Raw genomic sequence first — 15,416 nt, forward strand, 5'->3', positions numbered from 1 at the left:
TGCAACCACCAACTTCCAACAGGCCAGAGGAAGCAAAGGAACAGGAGCAGTGACTGGACGAATGCTATGCAACAAACCGTTGCTTGCTCCCAAACCTTCCTTGCCCCCCTTAACATCCAGGAAAGAGGCGTGCTATGCACAGGCCAACTCGCTGACCTGTGGAATGTCCAAAATAACCCTTGGGGGAAAACGCTCACGCATACTCCCCCTACCACCTTTGAATTTAGCCAAACTAGAACTATACTGATGTGGCGTCCGCTGCCTTTGAATTTATCCACACTAGAATTGCACTGATTTAGTTAACACTGCTTTTGAAAGTAGCCACACTCGAATTGTACTGAGTTAGCTTAGGTGAAGTAGAATTGTACTGATTTGCTTAGATTTAGTTTAGATGCGCCATTCTGCAAACCATACACCAGGACCAAAGCAAACAAAGGACAATACAGAATTAGGAACCGACAATAAGACTACTCAACACCCAGAGATCACCCGAAACCAAATTTAAAAAAAAATAAACATTTCTCCACACCCTCACACCACTCACACACTACACCCATCCAGCGAGCTAGTGAAAGAACCCAACCAGAACTCGCAAACTGCACACCCTTCTCTAATCATTTTACAAATCCAATACCTGAAAACAAATCAGACAATGGACACCAACCTTACCGTTGCGGTTACAAGCCCAGTTCACATTTTACAACTTGCATGCTTAGAGAGATTTGTTAACTTCCGCCTAAATCCATTCTTGGATGGACTATAAATGTTGCATTGCACAACGCACTAACAAACACGCCGATGTTAGAATGTGCCACACTATTCTGAAATCTAGCATGCGTCACGTGATTGTTAGCATATGCCATACTTAGATGGAATTTCAGAAATGTGACTGTTAGCATATGCCACACTTAGATGGAATTCTCAAGCTTAACCTGCACCGAATCTAGACAGAAATATGATTGTTAGCATATGCCACACTTAGATGGACTTCTTAGTTTAGTTTGCGCCAAATCTAGACAGAAATGTGATTGTTAGCATATGCCACACCTAGATGGAATTTCAGAAATGTGATTGTTAGCATATGTGATTCTTAGCATGCAGCACACTTAGAATTCTGAACCTAGCTTGTCTCGCATCTAGACAGAAATGTGACTGTTAGCGTGTGCCACACTAGTACGGAAATCTGAACTTTAGCTTGCGTCGCATCTAGATAGAAATGTGACTGTTAGCATGTACCGCACCTAGATGGAATCCAACAATTGCAAGGACAGCAATGCCAACTAACCAACCAACTAACAATTCAATCCCTCTGCATAGACTTCTCAAACTATAACCAAACACAACCACAAGCCTTAAACGCAGCAATCCGCACAAACTTCACAACAATGCAACAACAAAACAAACCACACATAGACTTGCACAACAGTACACGATGACTACGGACCATGAAACACCCCAAGCCCAGCCAACGGACCCACCGGGCTGAGGCTGCCAACAGCACATCACTGCTCTCTTGCACTTTTCCAGCTTATTCCCACTAATCCAACCCCTCTCCCCCCTTTTTCAGAGCCACCAGAGCGCCAGGGGACCACCTCCGTGGTGATGATGTTAAAGGACATTTGTACCGTGCACTAACATTAACCCAGAAAGCTCACATGCACAAATGTCACTTCCACCTGGTTCTGCACGCATCAACAGATTAGCACAAATTCTATCTTATTCCTCACTAACCAACCATACCCACTTTTCTTAGAGCCACGCTAGCATCTGGAGACCATGTAAATGGCACGGTGCACCGTATAAAACAGCATATTATGAAAAGAGTCCTTGACTGTACGACAGAAGACACGAGAATGCCATGTAATTAAATTTTACGAAAAAGTGATACTTGAAAGTTGGAGCTCCCAAATGCGAAGGAGGAAGATCCCGTAAAGGCGCAGGGGGTTACTAGTCTATTGTCACCAATAAACCGTCGTCTCTTCCCTGCATTTGAGCTTCACATCAAACACGAGACTACAGGACAACGAGCGGGCAGCGAGGCCTTAGTTGAGCACACGGCCCGAGACCAAGTACAATTAGTTCGGGTTCAAACACTGGAAGTTCTAAACAAGTAACTATATGTATGTAAACGACATCCAGCGAATACAATACGATGATCAAGCCTGCCTAAACATTTCTTTGTATGCTTAGACTTGTCAAAACAACAATAGTGTATTGTCTGAGGTGCACAGGCTGCATTCGGGGTCAGCTCCAATGGCATATTGGTGGTGCCCGGCGTGGGGCGGTGGCTTTGGTGCCTGTAAGAGTTCGCAATACACGGGTCAGCGGGCTGGTTTTCTTGTGTGTGGCAGTGGAAAGACGTCCCTTCTGTAGCGCGGCGCGTGGTAGCGCGCTTTTGTCTGCTGGTGTGTGGCCGCCCGGGCGTCTAGCAAGGCTGTGGCAGGCTGGCTGCTTGGGCCAGCAGCAGCCGGTGTCTGGTTTCTTCCCTCCCTCCTGTGCTGCAGCTTGGCAGCTCGGTTGCTAAGATGACGTCATCGCTTCCGCTCCATTTCCTCTCAGGCGGTGAGAATCCAACATGGACTGAGGTTGCAGCCATGGGGCTCGGACGGGGCCACCGCCAGCCATCCGCCCCGCTCCCCGCCGCCAGGCGCCTGTAAACGGGAGCCCGCGGCGGACACCGTTGTTAAAACCAGCGTTCCTCCTCATTGCATCCACGGCCTGGTTCTGTTTCTGCACCCCTTTCAAGCCCCCCCCCCGTTGGAAACATTGGAACGAAATAAAAAGTTAAGGAAGGTCTAAGGATGTGACCGCGAAGATGCGGAGAGCGGAGTCGCAGGGCGCTGCTGCGGGACATCCCTACGACCGCCGCTGAAGAGGAAAATGAACGAAGAGGAACAGCCAGAGGAGTAAGTGGGCGAAGAAGGGTTGCTGGACGGGTGTCCTGGTCTGCGTGTAGGTGAAAGGATTGAGGTGGTGTGATGCACGAGCATTACGGTTCATTGTGCTTGGGGACGCCTTGCACGTAGATGTGAGTCTTCGTGTGTTTACTTCTGCAGGACCTTCACTTGCTGCTCAGGACCTCACGGGGTCGCCCCATTACCCAGCAGGGGCGACCCGTTTACGTTGGTTGCCCCTGCCTGGTATAGCCCTGTAATTTCCGACCTGGCTCTTGTGAGGGTGCTGGCACCCCATCTTTCTGTGGTGTATTCTTTCCCTTCCCCGCCCCCTGCAGCGCCAGGCGTGCAGCGGTCGTAAACGGGATATCCCATCCCCCAGCGTCGGCCATTTCTTTCCTAGAGTCGCTCATTTGCATACAGCGTTTTCCATTCATAAAAAAAGCTGCCGCACGTCGTGTAAAGGGGAGGGCAGAGGAGCTTGCGTCCCAGCTTTCGGCCTCCCAGCAGCCTGTGGCCGGCCTTGTACAACCCACCCTCTTCTCCAAATACTGCGCTCCTGAAATTAGTTTTGCAGCTTTCGGTTCTTTGGAGAAAAAAAAAACGCGAGAGAACGAACCTTTTCCTGTTCTGAGGATGCGCAGTTCCGAGTAGCCCTATTCGTTTTAGGTGCGCTTAAAGCAAAATAAGTAAAACAAAAAAAATAACCGTGTTACGGTGGAGTTTCCTTTCTGTTGGCAAGCCTGCTAACCTCTGCTTCAAAACCCCGTTGAGCGCCGTGTTCTCGTTCGTGTACTGGGTGTAAAACCAATGCAACCTGTTCAGAAAAAAAAGAAAGACATTAGTGAAGGCTATTAGAACCCTGCTGGTCTGTTTCTATCGATACAAAATAAAGCTGGGTGGCAGTGTCCGGAATTCTAAGCACTGATTGCTGTCTGGGTTATTAAAGCAACCCCTCGATATGTGCTAGCATTTTGCTAGGCTGCCTCGCCTCGGTATCATAGATGCGTGTAGGTGCCACGTTCATCTAAACGCATTCTAATCTTGTTTTGCCTTAAAAGGTTAACGTGTATCATTCCAGCGCGATAGCTGCTCTTGTGCCCAAACTTTAAACACATTGTTTGCCTATTGGAATTCCAAAGCATGAAACACAATGACGCTTTACCAGCATTCCGTAGAAAATCCCCAACCCGTAGGTAACGCCCCCCTCGCCACCGCGAGATTCTCTGCTCCTCATTGATAAAACATTATTATGCTCAACCTAAATTCTTGCACACCACGAAATGCACTCGGAACAATAGATTGGGGCCTGTGGCCAAGGAAAGCCGTACATAAACAGTGACATAAAGCTGGCCTCGAATATGGTTCATTGTTCATGTGCAGTTCGTTTTTGCTCGCCCCCCTGTCACTTCTGCAGGAAAGGCGGGTGGCAAATGCCACTGGGCAGGGCCCACATTTGTGGAGGTGGTGGCCCCCTTGACTTTTTAAGTAGGCTCCTCGCCCACCGGCTGATTGTAAATACCGATCCTCAGTGGTTTATTGCATATAATTGTTGTTCTGTCAAAGTTTCTGAAGTGCGGCCGCTGAGTGTTTGTGCTGGCTTGCAGCAGTCAGTTGAAAGACTTGTATCTTTTCAGTTTTGTGGTGGACTGTGTGTGAAGATGTTCAGGCCATTGTCAATTGGCAAGGATCGATTGGTTGACCTTTTCGTATGCGTGGTTCTCCTATCAGTACGTGGTCACTGTCCTCTTTTGACTGTGCTAAGGCAATTTATATATTATGAGGATTGATTAACCCTTTACCTGTATTACATTTTTCAACATCTGTGCTTCTCTTTCTTATTCAGTATTATTTCACGGCGTCTCGTGGAAGTGCTCTGATCACCGCCCATTCTCTACATAGCAGTGACCTGATCAGGAATTTCAGAGGGCAAAACGCCTTTTCAATTTTTGGGTAGCACCAAACATTCTTTCAGAAGGCGAAACCACCTAATTGTTGATAAACGTGGGCTTGACCAGGCATAGTGGAAGAGCCCTTCATAGGCGAGTGGGGGGGATCACTGCAGATCACCTGCAGATTTGATATTGGGACTGGATTTGTGTTAACTGATTCACACTGTGCAGGTTACTATAAATTCGTTTCTTCTTCTGAACATCAATGGCTGCTTTAGGTGTCAACATCAACATTTTCATATGCCCATCAGAAAAGATTGCAAAAAACGGGGGTTTCCTTTGGTGCTAATTTGGAACATGCCTCCTAAATGGGCATCGTGTTTAGGTGCAGCAATTACCAATAGCAGGGTTTGACTTTGCTGGGGGTTGGGAGTCATTTAGCTCCTGCTCCTAGTCCAGAAGAGACTGGTTAACTTCTACTTTTCGCTCCAAAGGCCATCTGGTGCCATACAGACACATATCACCTAGGTATGTTTGTATTTGGGAATGTCTTGAAAGAAGCATTAGAAACATCTAGAAGACGTTTGAAGCATCGTTGATGGTATATGATGGTTCAAGTTTACATCTCACATAAACGTTATATTTGTGGCAAGCTACGTGCTCGCTCTTGCTCAAAAATCTTAATTTCATCCCCTCCAATATTTGTTCCACTGCGTTTTGTTAAAAACCATGAGTATGGAACATGAGGTGGCAGTCACTGGCTTGATGAATTCGTGGCTGGAAAGAAGCTTTGGACACTAGGGTACCAGAAAACTCTGGTCACCTGTTGTGGCCACAAAAACACTAATAGAGCAGTGTACACTGATTTATCAATGTTTACACGCTTTGTTTAAAGCAATAATACATTCATTACAATGATTGGATCCCAAACAGAAATCACAGACCAAATATGCTCGTTTGGACTGAAGACTTCAAATAAGGGTAAACAATTCAAGTTGCAAGCTACTGGCCACGCATGAAGCTTCTCCCCTTGCAGTTCTTTGCATGCAGGCGACATTATAATTATTATTCGTTTTTTATACTCCTCAAGAGGCAATTATCACTAGCACATTTTAAGGCCTGTTCAAATGTCGCATGTCCACTCACTGGCGCTGTTTGCCCATGCCTGGTTTGAGCAAAAAGCTAATAGCTGACGAGTACCTATGGAAATAATTAAACTTTATAATGCAGTAGTTTAATTTTGAAGCAATTGCACCAATAAATGGGACTTCAGAACTGCCTAGATGTGTTCACAGGAAGCAACATACATGCCAATGTTCCTTTTTTTTTGGGAGACACTAGTTCAGTCCTGGTTTTGTACTCTGGGACTTGTTAGTTCTTTATTTCCCCATTATTATAAACTCATGGCTGCAAGTCTCATAATGCAAAGTTAAACCCTGGATTGGACCAGTGCCTCACGAATGGAATGGATAATGTTAGGGTGCATGGGAATCTTCTGCCACTATCCAAACCCTGTAATCCAACATCTTTTCAGACAAAGATGATGTTTGCTACATACAACATTTAGCTATGCCGTTTACTTTGTCTCGCTATCTCAATGTCAGCGTGATTCAATGTTGACAGTTGATTCATATCTCCTAAATATGGGGACTTTAAGATGCATTGGGTCTCATTACGAGGTTGGAGGTAGCCTTGGCGGTTTGACCGGCAAGGCTACTCCCAAACTTGGCTATGGCAAAAAGGGAATCACCGGGCCATTCCAACCTCAGTGGACCTGGTAATTCCCCTGGTGCCGGGGCCAGTACGTCCGTCCCCATTCCCATTTGAGCCCCTATAGGACTCAAATGGGGAGGATGGTAGCAGCGGTACAGTTTATAACGGTACTGTTGCTTCCATCATGTTCTGCTCCCAGGTGCCAGTATGGCCAACTGGTCAGGCCAGGTGGCTGCATGGGCACCCTTGTGCAAAACCCCTAGTATGGCGATACGGTACCAACGGTGCCAGTAGCGATACCAGCAGCGTTGTTGCCTTACCGCCATACTCCTAATGTGGCTCATTTTCTCTAGTTTTTTTAAAGAATTCAGATTTTCAATACATTCGTTCCAGAAAGTCATAATTCTATTAAAGACACAGTTGAAGGATTATGCTTTCTCCTTAACTTTACTTCTCGAGCACCATTTAACAAAACAATAATACAACCAGTAACAAAGATAAGACTACAAGTCCCACTTGTTTCAAGTCTTTGGCAGTACAATTATTATTGGTTCCTGACAAACCACGTGCCAAAACTGTCCAATCCCATGACACATATACTCATAAACACTGGAACTCCTTTAAACCCCCCTTTCTTTTGCTGATCTTGATTTGCGACCCAACCGGTAGACAAAGATTTCAATGTAGATTCTCCAACCTTCAGCTTACAGCAGGCTTGTTATCCACAATTGTACCTATTAAGAAAAAAAATCACATTTCGGTGAACAGGATCAAAAGGGTGGGAAATCGCGTGATAATAATACAGCATTTCATTACGATAACATCAGAACACAATACAGAATTTACATTCATAGATCAAAACGATTGCATGGGTGTGATAATCCTTCGCCTCTCTGTCTTTAATAGAATTATGACTTTCTGGAACAAATGTGTTCAACATCTGAATTCTATGTCAAGACCGGAGGCTCGGATTATGCTTCTTCAAAATTACTTACCACCAAAGTTGCCTTCTTCTCAATTGGCTTGAAATAAAAGGTCTTGAAAGTAGACCGTTCGGTCAATCTGCTGATCTCATGATATCTTCCAATCTAGCTCCTACATTGAAAGCCTTAGTGACCATAGCTACCCTCACTGAGTGAGCCCCATAACAGTGTACATTGATACTGGCCTGACTCATCGCCCATCTTAGCCACCTGGCTAGAGTTGCTGGTGAAACTGCGCTATCAGTAGCTGTGATACCCCTATCAGTCTCACATCTCTCATAATCTCCTCATATGCTGCTAAGCATCTAATCGGACATAACTTTGGCTGATTAGGAAATTCCTCCTAAGCTACTGATCTTAGGCCTTTTTTCGTCCTCCTCGATATGAGGAATGTCACCCCATTCGGTGATATGATTTCTTATTCTTTTCCAGTGCTCTGACATCTGATACTCACTTGCATGGTGACAGGCACAAGAGCATAGTGAGTTTAGCAGATAATGCTTTCCTAGATAGTTCTGCATTTTCTGGCCATGCTAGAAACATCTTCAACACTGTGTCCACATCTCACAGCTGCGTGTATTTCACTTTGGGAGGTCTAGTCATTCTTATCCCTTTTTAATAGCCTGAAAATCAGGGGGTGCTTGCCTATCTGAACCCTTTCATACTTAGGACGGCCCACCGATATCGCAGAGCAGACTGTATTAATGGTCCGATACGCTTTCCCTTGCGCTGCCATCTGTGCCTTTAAAATGGCCTATTTGTACCCCATCTGTCCATCGGGATGAATGTCCCTTTCCACGCGCCAACTAAAACCAGTTCGTCCATGCAGATTTGCATGCTCTATGGGTCCCTGGTGCCCACAATTCATTGATGAGCTCAGCCTCGCTCGATATGCCAGTCCTAACCCAAGATCTCCTGAAATCGCCCAGGCGATCAGGTTGAATTTGCTTGTCCGCACCAGTGGGTGGCTGTCCTCTCCGGGGTCTCGTACAATATATTTGTGTCTGGGCATCACTACTGGGTTGTGGTGTGATAACTCCAGTACATTGGGAAACCAAGCTTGGCCTTTCCAATCCGGCTGATCAGAATCTGAGAGGCTTTCTGCCTCCTCACCTGAGCTAATGTTCTCGCAATCATCGAACATGGGAAAGGTGTAACCTGTGTCCTGTCCCCACGATTGGAGGAAGGCGTCTGTTGCCTCTGCCTCTGGGTCCGACCAACTGAAGAACCGAGATAGTTGGTTGTTCAACCTCAATGCAACAGGTTGATCTGGCACAGGCCCCAATGTGTCCTCAGTTCTTACACCTCTGGCATCCCTTGGGAATCTGGAGTTCCAATCGGCTACCTCGTTCGATCATCCTGGCACGTATTCTGCTGTCACTGATACCCGTCTCTGAAGACAGTGGTGCCAGAACTCTTTCGTCATCTCTGCCAACATCCTGGACCAGGTGCCACCCAATCTGTTTATGTACCTGACTTCTGACACATGTTTTTGAGTGGCACGCAGTCCAGCACCTCACTGCAAAGGGCCCTGCCAATAGTTCTGGGCAATTGATGGGCAATGATGTTTCTTGATTTGACCCCCTGTCGACAGGACCCCGTAACTGGCTCCCCAGCCCCATATGCTGGCATCGGATTCTATAATCGGGTCCAGGGATGAGCGAAATATAGCTCCCTCGTTCCATGGATCCATGTTTTGGAGCCACCATTCCAACTCCTCTCTCGCCTCTCGGGAAACCGGGACCCTTTGTTTGAATGAAGCGCCCATCCTGAGATGCTGGATCTTCAGTCTCTGGAGTTCCCAGAAATATAGCCTGAATTGAGGAGGCTAAACGCCCCACCAGTCTGGCAATTTCTCGTAACAATTACTCTCCCTCTTCATCAGCGTCTGTCTGATCTGTTTCTTGATGTCGTTCACTTTGGCCATCGGCAAGCTGAGTGAACACCGGGTGGTATTGATCACAAATCTGAAAAATTCCATGGATTGGTCTGGTTGGACACTGAATTTCTCCCAGTTGATTAGAAACCCCGGTCTCTGAAGTATCTCCAGTTTGATGTTCACTTGCACTTTGAGAATGTCCTTGTCCTGGAACATTATGCAAATGTCATCCAGTTATACTATGAGTCGAATTCCCTGCCCTCTGATATGTAACTACGGGTTTCATCAGCTTGGTGAAGCACCATGGTGCTGACGCCAAGCCGCAAGGAAGGCAACAAAATTCCCATGTTGCCTCCCACAGAAGAAACTCGGTAATTTCCGGTGTTCCTCTACAATGGGTACCGTCAGATACGCATCCTTGAGGTCTATCCGGGCCATCCAATTCTCCTGTAGCAATATGTCCCTTAGGAGGTGGTTCATGTACACCACAAATTTGTTTAGGTCTCTCAGGTTGATAATTGGTCTCGACTTGTTTCCCTTTGACCAGGAATACATTGCTTACAAATCCCACCGAACCATCTGTTACTTGCACTATGGTTGCTTTGCGCTCTAGGTTTCTCAGTTCTACTTCTAGTAATGGTTGTTCTATACTTGTGTACATACGACTCAGGTGGGGGGCGGGGGAGTGAATTGAGGGGGTAGTGACTCTGTGTTGTGTGAAAATCTATATGAAACCCCTGTATAGTGTCCAAAATCCAAGCATCCTTGGGTATGGAAAGCCAGGCGTCTACATGTTTTGCCATCTCCCTCCTACATTGAGGGCGGCGTCTGTGTTTAAAGTGTGCTTGCTTTCGCTCGTCCTCACCTGACTTATTTGGTTGCTGGTCTCCTTGTTGCCATACTTGGCCCCTTCCTTTCCATTGGGAGGGTAAAAGGGGTTTGGTTTTCGATCTTCTTGATTCCCTCCATTGAGCTCTCGGTATCAGCTGGTAGAGCGGCCCCTGCCGCTACCAACCATCCCGAAAATCAGTCTGCTGAATACCCTCTTCAGTGAAGCTTGTGCTTTGTCGAGGGATGCATATGAGTTGTCAAATCCAGTCAGTTCCTTTATAACAGTGTCTCCGAATAGTTTGCTGACTCAGAAGATGCCAGTTCGCTAAGCTTGAGGCCTATCTTCACCTACAGCAATCTTTTCCTTTCGGTATTAATCACACAATTGGCATTTCCCAGCATGCAAATGACCCTTTGTGCCCATCAGATTAAAACCATCAGGTCTGCTTTTTCCTTTTTCTCCCGGGTCTCTTCCGCCATCTGGAGTATTTTAGTGAGTGGACCTACGATGTCCAACGTCTTGTCCTGGCAATTTCCCCATGAAGGTGAGTAATTTCCCCATGAAGTTGACCATTTTCTTGTCGATCTCTGGACTGACAGCTATTCCTTCGGGGAGGAAGGGTTTTGGGCATTCAGCCCTTAGTTTACTTCTGACCTCCTTTGTCATTGGTGTCCTAAGGCACTTCTTAAGATAGGCTGCTACCTTCTTAGGCTGCTCCCACTCTGAAGATTGAGGGTGGATTAGTGCCTCCGGGTCAAAATCTTCACCCGCTTCAACATCTTCCTCATCAGTCTTTCTTTTCTTTTGGAGCTTTCTTGTGCCCCTCATCAGAAGATGATAAATTGACACTACCTTCTCCTGAGGGGACTCCTCTTTCCAGTTGTCATCCTCTTCACCTGAGCTACTGGATGACCTATCATGCCACCTACTATTCTTTACCATGGATCTCACCCTTTTTCCTTTGCCACTCTTCCTCTACTGTGGCGTGCCCGGGAAGTGAATTTGCGGGCTGCTTTTCTTCCCCTTTTACATCTCCTCCATTCCTTGGGAGAACTTTAACCAGTCATCTGCTGTGACCCATGACCCATTGCTCCTATCGCTTTCTGTATTATTTGCCCCAGGTCAGGTTAGCTTCTCTTCTGGCTCTCCCGAGCCTTGCTATCATCACTGGTGCTACTCCTCTCTGGGTATTTGGAAGGGTATAGCCTTTTATATAATGCACCTGAATCATGGTATTATTTGTGTGCATAACGCACATTTGCGCGCCATTCTGCCTGAAAATCCCCATACCTCAAACAGGGATTTTTGGGCAGAATGGCACGCAAATATGCGTTTTACGTGCAAATAATCCCATGAATCAGGGTGAATGTGTTTTTCAGGAGTCCTGGGCCTGCTCCTGTCAAAGTGTACACTGATGTGTATTGGGTGAATCCAGCTGATGATTTCGCAGCTACCAGGTTTTTCAGGGGGCTGTGCCCATTATATGCTGCACGACGATGCACTTCTTTGGCCAGCAGGGGCGCTGTGTGTAGAGGTCGTACGTCTCTCCAGATCGTTTTCGTGGAACATATATAACACTGTTGCTTCACGGTAAGCAGTAATACGCTGAAACTCTAATTTCTGTTTTCTTGCCGGGTGACTACGTGCTGCAACGGTCACGGAATTGTAGTGCGGAGTGCTGGAACTAAGATTCTGTCGCGCTCTGGTCAGAATTTAGGTTCTAATAACACCCTCGCTGGGGCGGCGTTACCACTTCAGTAATGCCTAGGAACCCATAACACAGGCCACGGGGCATTACTTGAAGTGATAATGCACCTCCCCCATGCGTGGTGCTCATTTCTGTTGTTGCCCGGGCCAGATGGACTGGGGTACTAATAGAATCTTTCCAGAAGTTGTGAAATGCCGTCTGCATTTCACAACTGAAAAGGAACGCAACAAATAAGATGCCCGCCATGGAACTGGGAAAAGGAACTATGTAGTCCCTTCTCCCATGGTTGCATGTCTCAGGTCAGGAGTGGACGCGCTGACAACACTTCTGTTCCCGGTGCAGGACCAGAAAGGAGAAGGTAAGTGGGGTGGGAGGGGGAGGGAGTGAAATTAGTGGCAAACTGGGACAGGGGATGTGTGGGGGCACTCAACCGGTTCCCCGGCGGGGGAGATAGCAGGCTCCAGCCCTGAGGAGGCTTATAGCGGCATGCCATGGTAATGCCCCCATTCCCCGCCTCCCCATTGGCTGGGAGGACAAAGCCCCGTCCCCACTGGGTACTAATACTACATAATGTGACTTTCTGGTTAAAAGATCACCCACATAGTGAGACTACCGTTCACATGAAAAGTGTAACTTTCGGCCTTTGGTTAGAGACACATGTGGGACAAGATTTGCATAGCTTCCAACATAGAGTTTTGAGCAACTGTTCTGAAAAATGATTGCTACCACTGTGTGTAGCGATTTGTTTTGGGGGATGACCTTTCTGCTTTAAGCAAGGGTTGACAGAGGGTGGTTTTAGGAACCACTGCAATGCTTACAAGACGGCGGTACTGTAATCCCATCATATGCTTGAAACAAGACCATTGTACTCTGTTCTTCGAGCATTGTTTTAGCAGAAAGATTAAAGTATATACCTATTGTAGTAGCCAAGGCAAAACAGTTGGACCGGAGCAATCGCATTTTGTGGAGAGTAAGACAAATGAAAGGGAGATGGTACAACAAAGTATTTTGCTTGTGCATTCACTCGGAGTTGCACAATTCAGATATGCTAAAAAGTGCTATACATTTATGTGCGGTTTTCTCAAGAAGGTTTGGGGTATGTTCCACCAGGCCATAATAAGCAAATGCTCACGTCTTCGCAACATTGCATATGCAGCCATTTCTCACATTTGGTGCAGTGTAAGAAACTATTAACATATTTTTCTTAAATATGCATTGAGCATTCTGCGCTTTCATTGCTGGACCCGTCATGGGGGTTTTCAATGGCTTACATGTTACCTGTGTATACAGGGCAATCCGTTCGGTAGCCATTACAATCCATGGTCTCACTGCTGTGCCTTTGTGGTCCATGTTGTTAAACTCTGTCTCTCTACGGTGTTAAGGATGGAGCCAGATTCATAGTTGCTCAAGAGTCCTTTTTTGTTCTGATGTAGGAGCAAACCCAGGAATAAACCGTCTAATACATAAAGAGAAAAATTCAAATGCAGAGCAAGAAGCCCATGCACAGTAGGTAAGTGTAACCCTGGGAGATACGCAACTTGAAAAAGATGCGCACTGCAGAGTCTTGAGTGCTCAGCTGAGGGGGACATGAGTAAAAAGGAAGGTCCAAGAATGCAAAAGATTTCAGACGGAAGGGCGTTTTGTGCAGAAAAACCATAACCGTATAAATGTTCGATGGTCTGGAAAAACGTGAATTGAAAAGAGCTAAAGTGCATGGTAAGCTTACTGGCAGAGGCATGAGGAGTCGAGTGTCACTGAAAATATGGGCCTTTATGCCCAGAAAACATTGACCTGTAGGAATGATTTTAAAACATTTTTTTTAAGTGACTTACTGCACTGACGACCGTTTCAAATCTGTGATATAGTGGTGCCCTGAAAGGGAAATATCTCCTAAGGGGTTTCCTGAAAAACAACTTTAACCTTGTTCCCAGCAAGGGATATTCTATTTTAGTAGGTTGAGTATCGATCTTGGGGAGCAAACCTTCTGGCGCAATACCCTTTGCCTAACGGTGCAAATCTCTATCGGATGAATTTGCGGTAGTCACTTTGGTAATCTCCGTGGGCAAGTGTTCTCTCAACAGCACAGTCAATGTGCAAATGCACTCGAAGAAGCACTGCAGGAAGTGTCACAGGCATGGTTCTTCGTAGGACAAGCTTTTTCTAATCAGGCAGAGTTTGAGAAGTAGAACGGGGACTGCGGTGGATGAGCTCCTTGCGACCAAGGCCTCCGTGTTGAGTTAACTTTATTCTTGCCAGGACCCCCCCAAACTCCCCATAAAATCGATTATACACACTTCCTTAATATGTGTGTATATATAGTATGATGTGCTGTAATTTGCCAATTAAACTATAGTTTTAAATGTCTAGAGCAGATTAAAAGGAGCACACAGGCCTACATTTCAAGATCGTGGTCACAGAAGCATTTCAGCAACCTATGCCATGAATATTTTATAGGTGTGCATAGACAGATCTCTTTAGCTTTTGGACTATTCTTACAGCCTGATTCATGGAATTATTTGCGTGAAAATGCAGATTTGCGCGCCTTTGTGCCTGTAAATCCCTGTTTGAAGTATGGGGATCTTCGGGCAGAAAGGTCGCGCAAATCTGCGTATTTCACGCAAATAATTCCATGAATCAGGCAGTTGGCCTCAAATGGGCTATACATGCGAATGGAATTTCTGAATGTGAAACGAATAACTCAATTTGGAGTTCTGCATGTTCAGGAATGCCAACAGCACAGCACTGGGAAGGCTTTAGAAGCATGCAATTCAGTCTTTAAATGGAACGTACCAATTGGTCACATTGATGTGAAATTGCTTACCAGGAGGGATGCAGGCTACACTTTTGTAGGTGTAAACTCTGCCTAAGTGGCATGGGTGGGTACTGAATCAACTACTTCATTCCAGACAACCCTACCACTCAAATTGATTGGCCCTACTGTTGTAATTTCTTAATTTCTCCACCCAGACTGTATTCCCAATACCACTGAGCACGCCTGACTTGTTTAAGTGAGCTGAATATCGCATCTTGACTGTCTGCACAAACTCAGGAAGTGTGTCTAATAGCATAACTGTGGTCCAGTTCAATTTAGAGTGTACCTAATTGCGTAACTGTGACCTAGTTCAATTTAGAATGTGTGTCTAATAACCTCATTGTGCCAAAGTTGAATTTAGAAGTATGCCTAATAGCGTAACTGTGTTCTAGTTCAATTTAGAGAGTGTACTTAATAGCGTAACTGTGGTCCAGATCAATTTAGAAAGTGTGCGTACCTGTGGTCTAGTTCAATTTAGAGCGTGTACCTAATAGCGCAACTGTGGATTAACTCAATTTAGAGAGTGTGTCTAATAACCTCACTGTGTCAATGTTGAATTTAGAACTGTGCCAGTATCGCAGCTGTGGTCTAGTTCAATTTAGAAAGTGTGCCTAATAACCACATTGTACCAAAGTTGAATCTAGAATTGTGCCTAATAGCGTATCTGTGGTCTAATTCAATTTAAAGTGTACCTAATAGGGTA

At 45.9% G+C, this 15,416-nt stretch overlaps 1 protein-coding gene across 1 annotated transcript in view; it reads left to right on the forward strand.

The window, feature by feature from the left end:
• The first annotated feature begins 2,575 nt into the window (after positions 1-2,575).
• Positions 2,576-15,416, forward strand: part of SPRED2 (sprouty related EVH1 domain containing 2) — a 392,302-nt gene continuing 379,461 nt past the window's right edge. Inside the window, exon 1 of the mRNA XM_069608158.1 lies at positions 2,576-2,906. Within this exon, the coding sequence (XP_069464259.1) occupies positions 2,881-2,906 (26 nt within the window). The 5' untranslated portion in view covers positions 2,576-2,880. The remainder of the gene's footprint in view (positions 2,907-15,416) is intronic.

The sequence above is a fragment of the Ambystoma mexicanum genome, chromosome 4q (assembly GCF_040938575.1).
Source record: "Ambystoma mexicanum isolate Mex_15411 chromosome 4q, UKY_AmexF1_1, whole genome shotgun sequence".
NCBI classification, from domain to species: domain Eukaryota; kingdom Metazoa; phylum Chordata; class Amphibia; order Caudata; family Ambystomatidae; genus Ambystoma; species Ambystoma mexicanum.